The sequence below is a fragment of the Anomaloglossus baeobatrachus genome, chromosome 10 (assembly GCF_048569485.1).
Source record: "Anomaloglossus baeobatrachus isolate aAnoBae1 chromosome 10, aAnoBae1.hap1, whole genome shotgun sequence".
Lineage (NCBI taxonomy): Eukaryota > Metazoa > Chordata > Amphibia > Anura > Aromobatidae > Anomaloglossus > Anomaloglossus baeobatrachus.
In genome coordinates, this window is record NC_134362.1 from 161,249,072 (window position 1) to 161,264,293 (window position 15,222).

At 49.3% G+C, this 15,222-nt stretch overlaps 1 protein-coding gene across 1 annotated transcript in view; it reads right to left on the bottom strand.

Annotated features, from left to right (window-relative positions):
- Nucleotides 1–15,222, bottom strand: part of RPGRIP1L (RPGRIP1 like) — a 283,031-nt gene that overhangs the window by 86,784 nt on the left and 181,025 nt on the right. The window contains exons 14-16 of the mRNA XM_075325764.1: nt 14,836–14,953; nt 6,876–7,328; nt 6,643–6,794 (exon numbers count right to left, since the gene is read on the bottom strand). Coding sequence (XP_075181879.1) covers nt 6,643–6,794; nt 6,876–7,328; nt 14,836–14,953 — 723 coding nt within the window. The remainder of the gene's footprint in view (nt 1–6,642; nt 6,795–6,875; nt 7,329–14,835; nt 14,954–15,222) is intronic.

Here is a 15,222-nt window from a genome sequence, read left to right on the forward strand (position 1 = left end):
AATATGTTTTATTACATTTTATGTATTAATGTATTTAATATTAATACTTACTATTTATTTAATTTATTATAAGGTGTATGTCAGGTGAGAACTCCAGGAATAGGGCCATGCCTTTATTTTAAAGGGGTTATAAGAACCAATTATTCATTTATTAATATTAAAAAAGAGAATTTTGTTTACTTACCGTAAATTCTTTTTCTTATAGTTCCGTAATGGGAGACCCAGACCATGGGTGTATAGCTTCTGCCTCCGGAGGACACACAAAGTACTACACAAAAAAGTGTAGCCCCTCCCTCCGAGCATATACACCCCCTGGATAACCAAATATAGCCAGTTTAGTGCAAAAGCTGAAGGAGAGTAGCCACCCACAAGTAGAGATAGAGCAAGAACTGGAACAACCGGAGCCTCTGTCTACAACCACAGCCGGTGATAACACGCGGAACAAGAAACTGCCAACAGGCAACAGGGAGGGTGCTGGGTCTCCCATTACGGAACTATAAGAAAAAGAATTTACGGTAAGTAAACAAAATTGTCTTTTTCTTCATCGTTCCTATGGGAGACCCAGACCATGGGACGTCTCAAAGCAGTCCATGGGTGGGAATAAACAGAAAACTGAGAAGTAGGCGAAACCTAACCTCGCAAATGGGCGACAGCCGCCTGGAGGGTGCGTCTGCCCAAGCTCGCATCTGCCGAAGCATGAGCATGCACTAGGTAGTGCTTCGAAAAGGCATGCAGACTAGTCCAAGTGGCAGTCTGACAGACCTGCTGAGCCGTAGCCTGGTGCCTGAAACCCAAGAGGCACCGACAGCTCTGGTCGAGTGTGCCTTGATCCCCGGCGGGGGAGGCACTCGAGTACACTGGTAGGCATCGGGAATGACCGACCCAATCCAACAAGCTAGGGTCGGCTTAGAAGCCGAGAGGCCCTTACGCCGACCTGTGGTCAGCACAAAAAGAGAGGTGCACCGCCTAAGAACAGCGGTGCGAGACACATAGATCCGGAGCGCCCGCACCAGATCTAAAGTATGCAACGCTTTTTCAAAGCGATGAACAGGAGCCGGACAAAAGGAAGGCAGGGAAATGTCCTGGTTAAGGTGGAAAGAGAAACCACCTTAGGGAGGAAGTCCGGAGTCGGACGGAGAACCACCTTGTTTTGATGAAAAACCAAAAAAGGTGACTCCGAAGAGAGTGCAGCCAAATCAGAGACTCTCCCGAGGGAAGTTATGGCCACCAGAAAGACCCCTTTCTGTGAAAGACGAGACAAAGAAACCTCCCTAAGAGGCTCAAAGGGGGGTTTCTGGAAGCCGTGAGGACCAGATTAAGGTCCCAGGGATCCAAAGACCGCCGGAAGGCGGCATGATGTGAGATGCGCCCTGTATGAAGGAGCGCACCTGAGCCAGCCGGGCGATACGCCGCTGGAACAACACTGGCAGAGCCGAGACCTGTCCCTTGAGGGTTAGTCCTAGCTGCAGACCGGACTGTAGAAGGGACAGGAGGGTCGGCAAGGAAAAAGGCCAAGAAGCATGACCGGAAGGGAGACACCAGGACAGGAAAATTCTCCAGGTCCTGTGATAGATTTACAAGATCCTGTGGATAGCGAGAGAATTGGCCGAAGCCACCGCAGTGCGGAGCCTCCAGCATGGCAGACATGGCATAGGATGAAAAGGCTGAAGTCTGGAAGTTAAGGCAACCATCTCGGGCATAGAGTCCCTGGTGAGGGAATGCATCTCCTCTAGAGAAGCAGAGATGGCTTTGAAAGCCCACACTGCTGCAAAAGATGGGGAGCACGAGGCCCCTGCCGCCTCATATACAGATGGCGGTTGGAATCCTTAAGAGAGTTGCCATCAGCCACTGATACAACTTTCCGGGCTGCGAGTCTAGACACCGGAGGGTCTACCTGTGGTGAATGAGCCCACTCCTTGACCACCTCTGGTGGAAACGGAAAACGGTCATCAGAACCACGCTTTGGGAAGAGTCTGTCAGGACAGGCTCTGGGCTTGGTCACAGTGGCCTGAAAACTGGAGTGGTTAAGGAACACACTCCTTGTTCACTTAGGCAAGGTATACTGATGCTTTTCTGCCAGAGAGGGGTGCTCCCCTGATACAGGCAGATTGAGGTCCAGTACAAAATTAATGGACGCAATCAAATCACTAGCATCTGCGTCACTTTCGGACAGATCAATGGGGTACATGGAGGTAGCGTCCGAGCCCCCAGTAAAGGCATCCTCCTTGTCCTGCGAGTCAGCTTGTGAATCAGAGCCGCGGGACGAGGAAGGAGAGGGGACCCTGCGTCTCCATTTTAGGAGGACGGGGTCTGAGCCAGATGAAGAATCCTCTGTGAGCTTTGCTGAGCGAGCCGTAGCAGCAGAAGAGCCCTGAGAGGGGGCTGATGCATGCTCAGCAGTGTCCGGGACATCTGTCCCCTGGAAAGAAGGATTCTACCCAAGCCGGGGGTTCAGCCACCGGAGCCGGAGCAGCCGGAGGGACCACTGGGGATGAGCCTCCAGGCTGAGGCACCACCATGTTAGAGCAGGCATCACAATGTGGTTATGTGCTCAGTACAGGCAGTACGAGCCTACATGCAGTGCATATTGAGTACAGCCTTGCAGCCTTGCTCCTCGTGTGAGACATGCTGCTGAAGTGGGGGCTCTGAGCCAGAATGACCCCCAGCAGAGTATATACGCAGAGTATATAAGCAGGTCCACAACCGGAGGTTGTGGCTTGCCAGACCGTTTGACATTGGGACATCTCTGTGCCCTCCAGATCCCACAGCCCGGACCCCCAGTGAGATGGCCAGCGCCGATCGCTGTCACAATGTGGTTATGCAGACATGCATAAGAACGCTGATAAAATGGCGCCGGAGCGAGGAGAGGGGGAAGGGCCTACTCTAAGAGCGGGATCCGGAGGGCCAAGGAGATATACAGGGGAGGGAATATTACCTCAGAGAGGAGTGTCCCTCCCCTGTGCCGAACGGTCGCTGGGCGGAGCCGCACTGTCCCTCTGCATGATTGGCATGCAGGGGCAGTGAAAACGAAACTAGGCCTCAGGCGAAGCCGGGGCCTAAATTTAACGATGCGAGCAGGCACCATCGGCGCGGTTCTCAGGTGAAAACCAGAGAACCGGCCGGAAATGTCACAATAGATACACAGCACACTCTCCCCAACAATAAAGTACAAGGGACCCCCGATAATAACGTCTCAGATACTTAGCTTGTGAGACGCAGGGCCAGGTCCCTGAGGGATGAGTGCTCCGTCCGGCAGGATCCTGAAAGGGCTGCGGATGGAGACCGGTCTCCTGCAAGGCAGGGAGAACCGTGCTGGCTCCCACTTCAAGCCAGAGCCCGAGGGATGGTGAAGGAGCGCGGCATGTAAGGCTCCAGCCTTGAAATCAACCTTAGCAACACCGCCGACACAGTGGGGTGAGAAGGGACATGCCGGGAGTCCAGGCTTGGACCCGCTTTTCTTCAAACTCTTTCCAAAAATCAAAATCAGATGAGAATGCATGTATGGATGTGTGCCTCCTGAACACAAAGCATTGAACTGGCTATATTTGGTTATCCAGGGGGTGTATATGTTCGGAGGGAGGGTCTACACTTTTTAGTGTAGTACTTTGTGTGTCCTCCGGAGGCAGAAGCTATACACCCATGGTCTGGGTCTCCCATAGGAACGATGAAGAAATCCTTTAATATTAATTTTAATTTAGTAAATGTAATATTTAACCATATATATATACCAATAACAATATTAAATTATATCATTCATATTAAAATGTAATATTTCTTTTTTAATTACATTGCATTTTATTTATTAAAATTAATTATTATTTAATTTATGTCAGGTCAGGTCAGAAATCCAGGCATACGGCAACGTCTTTAGTTTACAGGGGTTATACGCACTATTAAAAATGATGTGTTACCCTTGCTATTAAGATATATATATATATATATATAGACACATATATATACTGTATAAATATATATATATATATATATATATACAGTGCCTACAAGTAGTATTCAACCCCCTGCAGATTTAGCAGGTTTGATAAGATGCAAATAAGTTAGAGCCTGCAAACTTCAAACAAGAGCAGGATTTATGAACAGATGCATAAATCTTACAAACCAACAAGTTATGTTGCTCAGTTAAATTTTAATAAATTTTCAACATAAAAGTGTGCGTCAATTATTATTCAACCCCTAGGTTTAATATTTTGTGGAATAACCCTTGTTTGCAATTACAGCTAATAATCGTCTTTTATAAGACCTGATCAGGCCGGCACAGGTCTCTGGAGTTATCTTGGCCCACTCCTCCATGCAGATCTTCTCCAAGTTATCTAGGTTCTTTGGGTGTCTCATGTGGACTTTAATCTTGAGCTCCTTCCACAAGTTTTCAATTGGGTTAAGGTCAGGAGACTGACTAGGCCACTGCAACACCTTGATTGTTTCCCTCTTGAACCAGGCCTTGGTTTTCTTGGCTGTGTGCTTTGGGTCGTTGTCTTGTTGGAAGATGAAATGACGACCCATCTTAAGATCCTTGATGGAGGAGCGGAGGTTCTTGGCCAAAATCTCCAGGTAGGCCGTGCTATCCATCTTCCCATGGATGCGGACCAGATGGCCAGGCCCCTTGGCTGAGAAACAGCCCCACAGCATGATGCTGCCGCCACCATCCTTGACTGTAGGGATGGTATTCTTGGGGTCGTATGCAGTGCCATCCAGTCTCCAAACGTCACGTGTGTGGTTGGCATCAAAGATCTCGATCTTGGTCTCATCAGACCAGAGAACCTTGAACCAGTCTGTCTCAGAGTCCTCCAAGTGATCATGAGCAATCTGTAGACGAGCCTTGACATGACGCTTTGAAAGTAAAGGTACCTTACGGGCTCGTCTGGAACGGAGACCATTGTGGTGGAGTACGTTACTTATGGTATTGACTGAAACCAATGTCCCCACTGCCATGAGATCTTCCCGGAGCTCCTTCTTTGTTGTCCTTGGGTTAGCCCTGACTCTTCGGACAAGCCTGGCCTCGGCACGGGTGGAAACTTTCAAAGGCTGTCCAGGCTGTGGAAGGCTAACAGTAGTTCCATAAGCCTTCCACTTCCGGATGATGCTCCCAACAGTGGAGACAGGTAGGCCTAACTCCTTGGAAAGGGTTATGAACCCCTTGCCAGCCTTGTGACGCTGCACGATCTTGTCTCTGATGGCCTTGGAATGCTCCTTTGTCTTTCCCATGTTGACCAAGTATGAGTGCTGTTCACAAGTTTGGGGAGGGTCTTAATTAGTCAGAAAAGGCTGGAAAAATAGATAATTAATTCAAACATGTGAAGCTCATTGTTCTTTGTGCCTGAAATACTTCTTAATACTTTAGGGGAACCAAACAGAATTCTGGTGGATTGAGGGGTTGAATAATAAATGACACTCTGAATAAACTTTTCACAATTAAAAAAAAAAAAAAAAAAAAAAAAAAAAAAAAAAAGAAATAACATTCTTTTTTGTGCTGCAGTGCATTTCACACTTCCAGGCTGATCTACAGTCCAAATGTCACAATGCCAAGTTAATTCCGAATGTGTAAACCTGCTAAATCTGCAAGGGGTTGAATACTACTTGTAGGCACTGTATATATATACAGTGCCTACAAGTAGTAGTCATATATATATATACACATATATATATATATATATATATATATATATATATATATATATATATATATATATATATACATATATACATATATATATATATACACACATGCATATACATACACACACGTTCATGCCCTATCCTTAGTGTAGGCCACCAATATCAGATCAGCTGTTACTGTAAGCAATAACAGCCAAAGGTTCTCGGATGCCGCCAGAACACAGAAGTTCTGCCATTTCTATAGTGCTCGCAACCAATACTGCACATAAAGTGTAGAGGTGGAGGATCCGCAGTACCGTCCGTGGCCACTATAGTTTTGACAGAGCTGTTGCGTTCTGGCAGCATTGGAGGACTTCTGGCCGCCAACAGTAACAGCTGATCAGCAAGGATGCCGGGTGTCACACCCTCACCGATCAAATATTGATGGAATATCCTAAGAGTGGGTCATCAATAATATAAAAGTAGTGACCAACCCCTTTAGTATTAATAGCTTATCTTAAGGATAAGCCTTCTGCTTTAAAGAGCTGGATAATCCCTTTAAAAATGTGTAGGCTAGTGTTGGAGAAAACCTTCTTTACATAGATGGAGCTGTAGGATCTATAACACCCATATCCATCCTTTTTTACTATTAAAACTGGCACAACCTGCTTTGACTGACACCACTTGGGCCACCACTGCCCTCACTGACATCCCACGCCTGCGCCGTTGGTCACGATAGTGGCACATGTGCAAAAGAAGCAACCCATATCTATCCTTTTTTTTCTAATTTCATCCAACCTGCATTGACTGAGAGCACTTGAGCCATTGCTGACATCCTATGCATGTGCCATTGGTCAAAATATTGCCTTTCTCAGACAATCTGATTCAATGATTCAAAGCTAGCCGGTAATACTGTCAGAGGGAGAGTGCTCCGAACTGCGCGGTCTTATCCATGGTAAGTCAGCAGCAAAAATGAATGAATGAATTAATTAATTAATTAATAAAATAGTAGTGATTGAGAAGAGCAATGACCTGATTACTCTGAAGAGGATCCTTAAGGTTTGATGTGATGTAGCCAAGGGCCTTTGCACGTTCTCGGTACAGCCGAATGGCTTGCTCCATGGGAACTTTAAGCCTCACCCAATACTCCACTGTGCCATAGTTATTAATGGCATTATCAGCTCCTGAAATAAAAAAAAGGAGAGCATTGATCTCTCTTTCATCTGGTTTCCAACACTCAAGCGACATAAATCTACCGTTCTTACCGACCAACACAGCGCTGGAGTATATTCTCCCGGTCTTCTGCAGAATATCATGGAATCTCAGCTGACACGCAGCGACTGTCTTATAATCGGTGCCGATCGCCAAGTGGACCTCCAGTGGTACGGTGCTCTTCTGCAAGAACTGTAGGAAAAAGTCATCAACTCGTACCAGATATTGGGAACTGAACCCGTAGGACGGCTGCAAACCCCGAATGACGGGCGTGGTCTGGAGCTCAAAGTCATAGAAAGCATAAGTGCAGAAGGTTGCGGGTTCTCGGTCCCCGAAGCTGTTGATAGCTGCTGGAGAAAACACCGCCTTGGATATATGGATCTCGAGAAGGTTTTCACCCCTCTGTAAGTGCAAGGATTCATCAAATTCTTCCACATCATCGTCCGGTGTTATGTCTGGTGTGAACTTGTACTGCTTTGTGCCATATGCAATATCCTTCAGCTGGGCTGGAAAACAGATGGAACACAAGTCACAAAATGCTGGATGCCATCGATGTAACAATGTGGACCAATATATGCTTCACTTCTGTGGTTTCTTCAAATTCAATACAAAAAGGCCATTTGTGTAGTTCAACCTTTGGCACATTTTGTGAACTAAAATGCAGATATTTGGGGCTAAACAAGATTTTGTAATGCGGTTTCAAGTAAAGATTTTGCACCGTTTGGCTTTTACAGACTGACTGTTTCTTGCACATTCAACTTTGATGTGGTCTATGGTCATCAATCAAACAAGAAGCGCCGAGAAAACATGGGATAAAAGATCTCCAAACTGTCTGTTAAAGGGATCCTGTCACCAGTTCTTTTATAGTTAGAAACTAAAGCTAGCACTTTAAGCAGCACCTGTGCTGCATTCTATAAAGGTGCTTGTGATCCCCAGATTCCCCCTGTAGACCCCACAAATACCTTTTGAAAATCTCCCGCCTTGTATGATAATCCTTGGGTCCGGTCCGATGGGTGTCCTTGTTTGCGGCTCCTGTCCCTCCTCTCCGCGCTGATCGCCATCCTCTGCTGATTATTGATTTGGATTACGCCTCCCGCATTATCAACATATCCAGGCTAAATCTTGCCCCTGCGCAGAGACATTGCCGGCTTGCGCAGGCGCACTTTGCTCTGCCGAATACATAGGTGAGCATGCGCAAATCAGCAAAGTCTACACAGGCACAAGATTTTGCCCAGCAATGTGGATGACGTCTCCTGTGCCATCCACATACTTAGGCTAAATCTCATGACTGCGCAGAGGCTTACCGCTTTGCGCATGCGCACATATTTATTCGACACTGCCCACAGTAGGGCAGAATGAAGTACACCTGCGCAAGACAGCAATGTCTCTATTCAGGTGCAAGATTTTACCTACCGAAGGGGATGGCGCAGGAGGCGTCATCCTTGCCAATTATTAGCAGAGGACAGCGATCACCGCGGAGAGGAGGGACAGCAGCAAATGGTGCAAAATTTTTAATGAAACAAGATTTCAAATATAATTTTTAGCAAATACATGACAGAAAGAAAAAAAAGAAGGGAATTTTGTTTACTTACCGTAAATTCCTTTTCTTCTAGCTCCAATTGGGAGACCCAGACAATTGGGTGTATAGCTATTGCCTCTGGAGGCCACACAAAGTATTACACTTAAAAGTGTAAGGCCCCTCCCCTTCTGGCTATACACCCCCAGTGGGATCACTGGCTCACCAGTTTTAGTGCCAAAGCAAGAAGGAGGAAAGCCAATAACTGGTTTAAAGACCAATTCAATCCGAGGAAACATCGGAGAACTGAACCATACCACATGAACAACATGTGTACCCGAAAAAACAGAAAAACCCCGAGAAAACAGGGCGGGTGCTGGGTCTCCCAATTGGAGCTAGAAGAAAAGGAATTTACGGTAAGTAAACAAAATTCCCTTCTTCTTTGTCGCTCCATTGGGAGACCCAGACAATTGGGATGTCCAAAAGCAATCCCTGGGTGGGTAAAAGAATACCTCATGATAGGGCCGTCAAACGGCCCTCTCCTACAGGTGGCCAACCGCCGCCTGAATGACTTATCTACCTAGGCTGGCGTCTGCCGAAGCGTAGGTATGCATCTGATAATGCTTGGTAAAAGTAAGTAGACTCGACCAGGTGGGTGCCTGACACACCTGCTGAGCCGTAGCCTGGTGCCGTAATGCCCAGGATGCACCCACGGCTCTGGTAGAATGGGCCTTCGGCCTTGAGAGAACCAGAAGCCCAGTAGAACTGTAGGTTTCAAGAATTGGTTCCTCGAGCCCCCGAGCAAGGGTGGATCTGGAAGCTTGCGACTGTTTACGCCGACCAGCGACAAGGACAAAGAGTGCATCCGGGTGGCGCAGGAGCGCCATGCGGGAAGTAGAACCTGAGTGCTCTCACCAGAACCAACAGATGCAAATCTTTCTGAAATTGATGGACTGGACGAGGACACAAAGAAGGTGAGGTGATATCCTGATTGATATGAAAATGGGATACCACCTTAGGGAGAAATTCCGGAACCGGACGCAGAACTACCCTGTCCTGGTGAAGGACCAGGAAGGGAGTTTGTATGAGAGCGTTGCTAGCTCGGAAACTCTCCTAAGAGACGAGACCGTTACTAGAAGGCCACTTCCCGTGAAAAACGGGAAGGGAGACATCCTTCAAAGGCTCGAAAGGCGGCATCTGGAGAGCAATTAGAACCTTGTTCAGATCTCAGGGCTCTAACGGCCGCTTGTACGGAGTGCTGAGAAGACAAACTCCCCGTAGGAACGTGCGTACCTGAGGAAGTCGTCGTTTCTGAAAAAATACAGATAGCGCTGAGACTTGTCCCTAAAGGGAACTGAGCGACAACCCATTTTCCTACCTAGATTGCAGGAAGGAAGGAAACATAGACGATGCAACCGGCCAGGGAGAAACACCCTGCGCCGAGCACCGAGATAAGAACATCTTCCACGTCCTGTGGTCAATCTTGGCGGACGTTGGTATGCTAGCCTGTCTCATGGTGACAACCACGTCCTGAGGTAATCCTGACGACAGTAGGTTCCAGGACTCAATGCCACACCATCCGGTTGAGGGCCGTAGAATTCAAATGGAAGAATGGCCCTTGAGACAGCCAGTCTGATTGGTCTGGTAGTGCCCCCGGTTAGCCTACCGTGAGGCACCACAGAACCGAGTACCACAACATCCTCGGCCAATTTGTAGCGACGAGGATGGCGCGGCCGCAGTCGGTCTTGATCTAGCGCAGTACTCTGGGCAACAATGCCAGAGGTGGCACCTAAGGTAGCTGGAACTGCGACCAATGCTGAACTAAGGCGTTTGCCGCCAGAGCTCGATGATTGTGAAACCGTGCCATGAAGCTGGCACATTGTTGTTGTGCCGTGACGCCATTAGATCGACGTCCGGCCTCTGTCAGCGGCGCCAGATCTCCTGAAACCCGTCCGGGTGAGGAGACCATACTCTTTCGGCCACACCTCAGCGACTTAGGAAGTCAGCTTCCTAGTTTCCACACTTGGGATGTGAATTGTGGATATGGTGGATGCCGTGTCTTCCACCCACATCAGAACCTGCCGGACTTCCTGGAAGGCTTGCCGGTTGCGCGTTCTTCCTTGGTGGTTGATGTATGCCACCGCTGTGGAGCTGTCCGACTGAAGTCGGATATGCTTGCTTTCCAGCCGCTGTTGGAAGGATTGTAGGGCAAGATACACTGCTCTGTGTTCAAGAACATTGATCTGAAGAGTGGACTCTTGCTGAGTCCACGTACCCTGAGCGCTGTAGTGGAGAAAAACTGCTCCCCACCCTGATAGACTCGCCTCTGTCGTAACTATCGCCCAGGACGGGGATAGGAAGGACCTTCTTTTTGACCAAGAGGTGAGAAGAAGCCACCACCGAAGAGATTCCTTGGCCGCCTGAGAAAGAACGACGACTCTGTTGAGGAACGTCGACTCCTCGTCCCATTGGCGGAGAATGTCCCATTGTAGTGGACGCAGTAAAACTGCGCGAAAGGAACTGCCTCCATTGCTACCATCTTACGTAGGAAGTGCATGAGGCGTCTCAATGTGTGCGACTGGTTCTTAAAGAAGAGCTTGCAGCCCGTAGTGAATGCTGTTTGTCTAGCGGCAGCTTCACTATCGCTGAGAGAGTAAGAAACTCTATGCCTAGATATGTTATCGATAGGGTCGGGGTCGGATCTGACTTTAAAAAGTTGATGATCCACCCAAAACTCTAGAGAGTCTCCAGCGCAACGTTCGGGCAGTGTTGGCATGTTTCCTAAGAGAGTGCCTTGACAAGTAGATCGTCTAAATACGGGACCACAGAGTGACCCTGAGAGTGCAGGACTGTGACTACTGCTGCCCTGACCTTGGCGAAGACCAGTTGGACTGTCGCTAGCCGGACGGTAGAGCTACGAACAGAGGGTGTTCGTCTCCTATAACGAAGCGTAGAAACGCTAGTGCTCTGGATCAATCGGCACGTGTGGATAAGCATCCTTGATGCCTAATGATGCTAGGAAATATCCTTGGGACCTTGAGGCGATGACATGGCGGAGGGATTCCATCCGGAACCGCCTGGTGTCCACGAGCTTGCTGAGCATTTTTAGATCCAGAACGGGACGGAACGGCCCGTTGTTATAGGTACCGCAAAGAATTTGGGGTAAAAACCGTGACCTTGTTCCTGAAGAGGAACGGGGGTCATCACTCTTTCTGCCTGTAGAGTGCACCCTGTTTGCAGAAGAGCAGCGGCCCGGCCGGGAGGTGGAGAAATTCTGAAGAATCGAGTTGGAGGACGAGAAGTGAGCTCTATCCTGTACCCGTGAGACAGAATGTCTCACACTCAATGGTCATTGACCTATGGCCGCTAAATATCGCCAAGGCGGGAGAGCCTGCTACCGACCGAGGCCGCAAGTCATGAGGAAGCCGCCTTGGAAGCGGGTTTTCAGACTGTCGCTTTTTTGGGCGAGACTGAGCCCGCTAAGAATCTTAGCTCCTCTGATCCTTTTGAGTCCACATTGGACGAGGAAAAATGGGACCTACCCGAGCCTCGAAAAGGCCGAAAACCCCGACTGCCTCTTGCTCTGTTGGGGTTTGTTGTGTCCGGGCTGAGGAAAGGATGAATCCTTACCCCTGGACTGTTTGATGGTTACATCCAACGCTCACCAAACAGTCGGTCAGCAGAAAAAGGCAACTGGTTAGGCAACCTTTTTTGGAAGCAGACCAGGCTCTGCTTAAAAACACGGAGTAGCGGAGGCTACCGCCGCACGGTTCGCAGAGTCCAGGACAACCTGAATCGCGTAAGAAACAAATGCAGACATTTGAGAGGTTAAGGATGCCACCTGCGGCACAGATGTACGTGTAACCGTGTCAATCTGTGTAAGACAAGCTGAAATAGCTTGGAGTGCCCCAAGGGAGAGAATGTCGGAGCCAACGGTGCGCCGACAGCCTCATAGATGGCCTTCGACCAGAAATCCATCTGTCTGTCAGTGGTATCTTTGAGTTTGCAGTTCCATCTCCCACTGCAACTATGGATCTAGTTACAAGCCTGGAGATTGGAGGATGCCGCTCGGGACATTGGGTCCAGTCCTTGACCAAGTCAGGGGACAGGGATAACGTGTATCCTAAGCCGTTTGGAGAAGCGCATATCTGGATAAGCGTGGTGTTCCTGGACTGCCTCTCTGAAGGCAGAGTGGTCCAGAAAAATACGTGAAGCTGACTCCTCCACTGGAGGAGCTGTGAGAAATAACCCACATTCTATAGATGGACGCTATAAGATTATTTACTATGGCGTCACAATCAGGTGTATCCAGATTGAGAGCGGTCTCAGGATCAAAATCCTGAGCCGCTACTTCCGCCTCATTACACAGCGAGTCCTTCTGTTAGGACCCTGATGAAACCGAGGCCGCTCATAGCGAGCCCACTTAGGCTGTCTGGGACTGACGTCCGTGCAGAGCCGTGACTCTGGGATGCGTGTGACATTCCCGGAGCTGTTAGTTATTCACACTGAGGGGGGCCATGGATCAATGATTCAACAGTGCCCATATTGTGAGAGACATGTCCGGACTGCTAGGCTTCTAGTATCATAGCCATAGTCTCAGAAAAACTGTCAGTAAATACTGCAGACACCGTCCTCATCCCCTGGCCATTAGTGCATACAATGGGAGTCTATGTACCTGCCGGCCGTATAGCCGTACATGCTGTACCAGCTGTATAGAAAAACATGTGGTTCTGCACCTTTGTTTTACACAGAGAATATGCTGATAACTCCTCCGCATAATCCAGGAGGGTATATACAACGTGCGACCAAACAGTGCAATGTATATAGTACAAGCATGTCTATAAGTGCACTTCTGCACTAGTGGGGTTAGCACCACAGGTGCTGCTTAACGCCTGTTACAGCGATTGTGTGACTATCAGAATGCCAGGGTCTTCCACACTTGTCTCTGTATCGTACAGAAACTGACACTAATGGCTGCCGGTGTCCTTGTAGAGAAGGAAGCCGTGGGCGTGCCTGAGAAAGTGCGGGAATCCGGATTCACAGTGCACACAGTGAGAGGGGTGGAGTATGCAAAACATACTCCAGCTCTCAGCTCTGCTCTATGCAGCGTCACGCCCCTACCCTGACTGTCAGGGCTGTGGGCGGTAACGAAGGGAGACTAGGCCCAGAAGCCGGGGACTCGAGTTAACAGCGCGGCCGCCGTAAAAGCGCGGGCCGCGCTGAAGTCCCCGGCGCACCACAAGTGCCAGCCGCGCCGCAGTTCCAGCGGCCGGCGCGACCGATTCATAGAAGTGGCCAGCGTCCCGCCCCTCTCCTGACTGGCAGGTCTGGGGGCGGGAACGAACGGAAGCAGGCCGCAAAAGCCGGGGACTCTAGTTATCAGCGCGGCCGCCGTAAAAGCGCGGGCCGCGCTGAAGTCCCCGGCGCACCACAAGTGCCAGCCGCGCCGCTGCCAGCGGCCGGCGCGACCGATTCCTGGAAGTGGCCAGCGTCCCGCCCCTCTCCTGACTGGCAGGTCTGGGGGCGGGAACGAACGGAAGCAGGCCGCAAAAGCCGGGGACTCTATTATCAGCGCGGCCGCCGTAAAAGCGCAGGCCGCGCTGAAGTCCCCGGCGCACTACAAGTGCCAGCCGCGCCGCAGTCCCAGCGGCCGGCGCGACCAATTCCCATAAGTGAGCCTGCTTCAGCAAAGCTGAATGAGGCCATGGCACAGGCGCCGCAGCGCTGATGTCCCCCGGCGCACTACAACACCCAGCATGCTGCGGTGTGAGCGCCAAATGCACGGGGACACAGAGTACCTTGAGGAAGCAGGGCCATGTCCCTGATGTACTCCGCTCCATCCAGCATCTTCTCCAGGGGCTGTAGATGGAGCACGGTCTCAGTGCCTGGAGACCGGTAAATCCCACTTCACCCAGAGCCCTGTAAAAAGGGATGGGGAAGGAATCAGCATGTGGGCTCCTGCCGCCGTACCCGCAATGGGTACCTCAACCTTACAAACACCTCCGACATACAGTGGGGTGAGAAGGGAGCATGCTGGGGACACTATATGTGTCCTCTTTTCTTCCATCCGACATAGTCAGCAGCTGCTGCTGACTAAAAAGTGGAGCTATGCGTGGATGTGTTGCCTCCTTCGCACAAAGCACAAAACTGGTGAGCCAGTGATCCCACTGGGGGTGTATAGCCAGAAGGGGAGGGGCCTTACACTTTTAAGTGTAATACTTTGTGTGGCCTCCAGAGGCAATAGCTATACACCCAATTGTCTGGGTCTCCCAATGGAGCGACAAAGAAAGGTGGACAACCCCTTCAATGACTAGTGCAGGCCCATAATTATCCAACTCCCTGAATAGAATCCCTCATTAAGAAGGAACATTTATAAGTCGGGTACACGAGGGCCATCAGAAATACGGTGTAAAACCCTATAATATTCCTTTGCAAACAAGAGATTATTATCATTCCAGAGATTATATGTTTATCCCCTGTTACCCAATTATTTCTACCTTCCAGTTTGCGTATCCGCGCTGCTCGGACGTCCAGAAGGTGGGCGTACTGCTCCAACTTTATTTCGTAATCTCGGCTCATGTCCTCCAACTTCTGTGTCGCCGCTTCCACTTCAACCTAAGAGAAATAAGAAGTACAGTACAACACTTCCTGTCAATTACTGCTTTAGATGAATTAAACCCCTCCTACCAGCTAATCAGGGAGCATCAATTATTTTTTATAGGAATAAGAACAAAATTAGAAAATTTCAATGTAAAACAATAAGGATATATCCACGGGTGACAAACAACCCAGTGGTGTCCGACTGCAGGAGGTCAGGCGATTGGTTGCACAAACTGCTCCTTGATATTCCATTCTTTCTTCCTTGGTGTGAATGGAGTTCTATG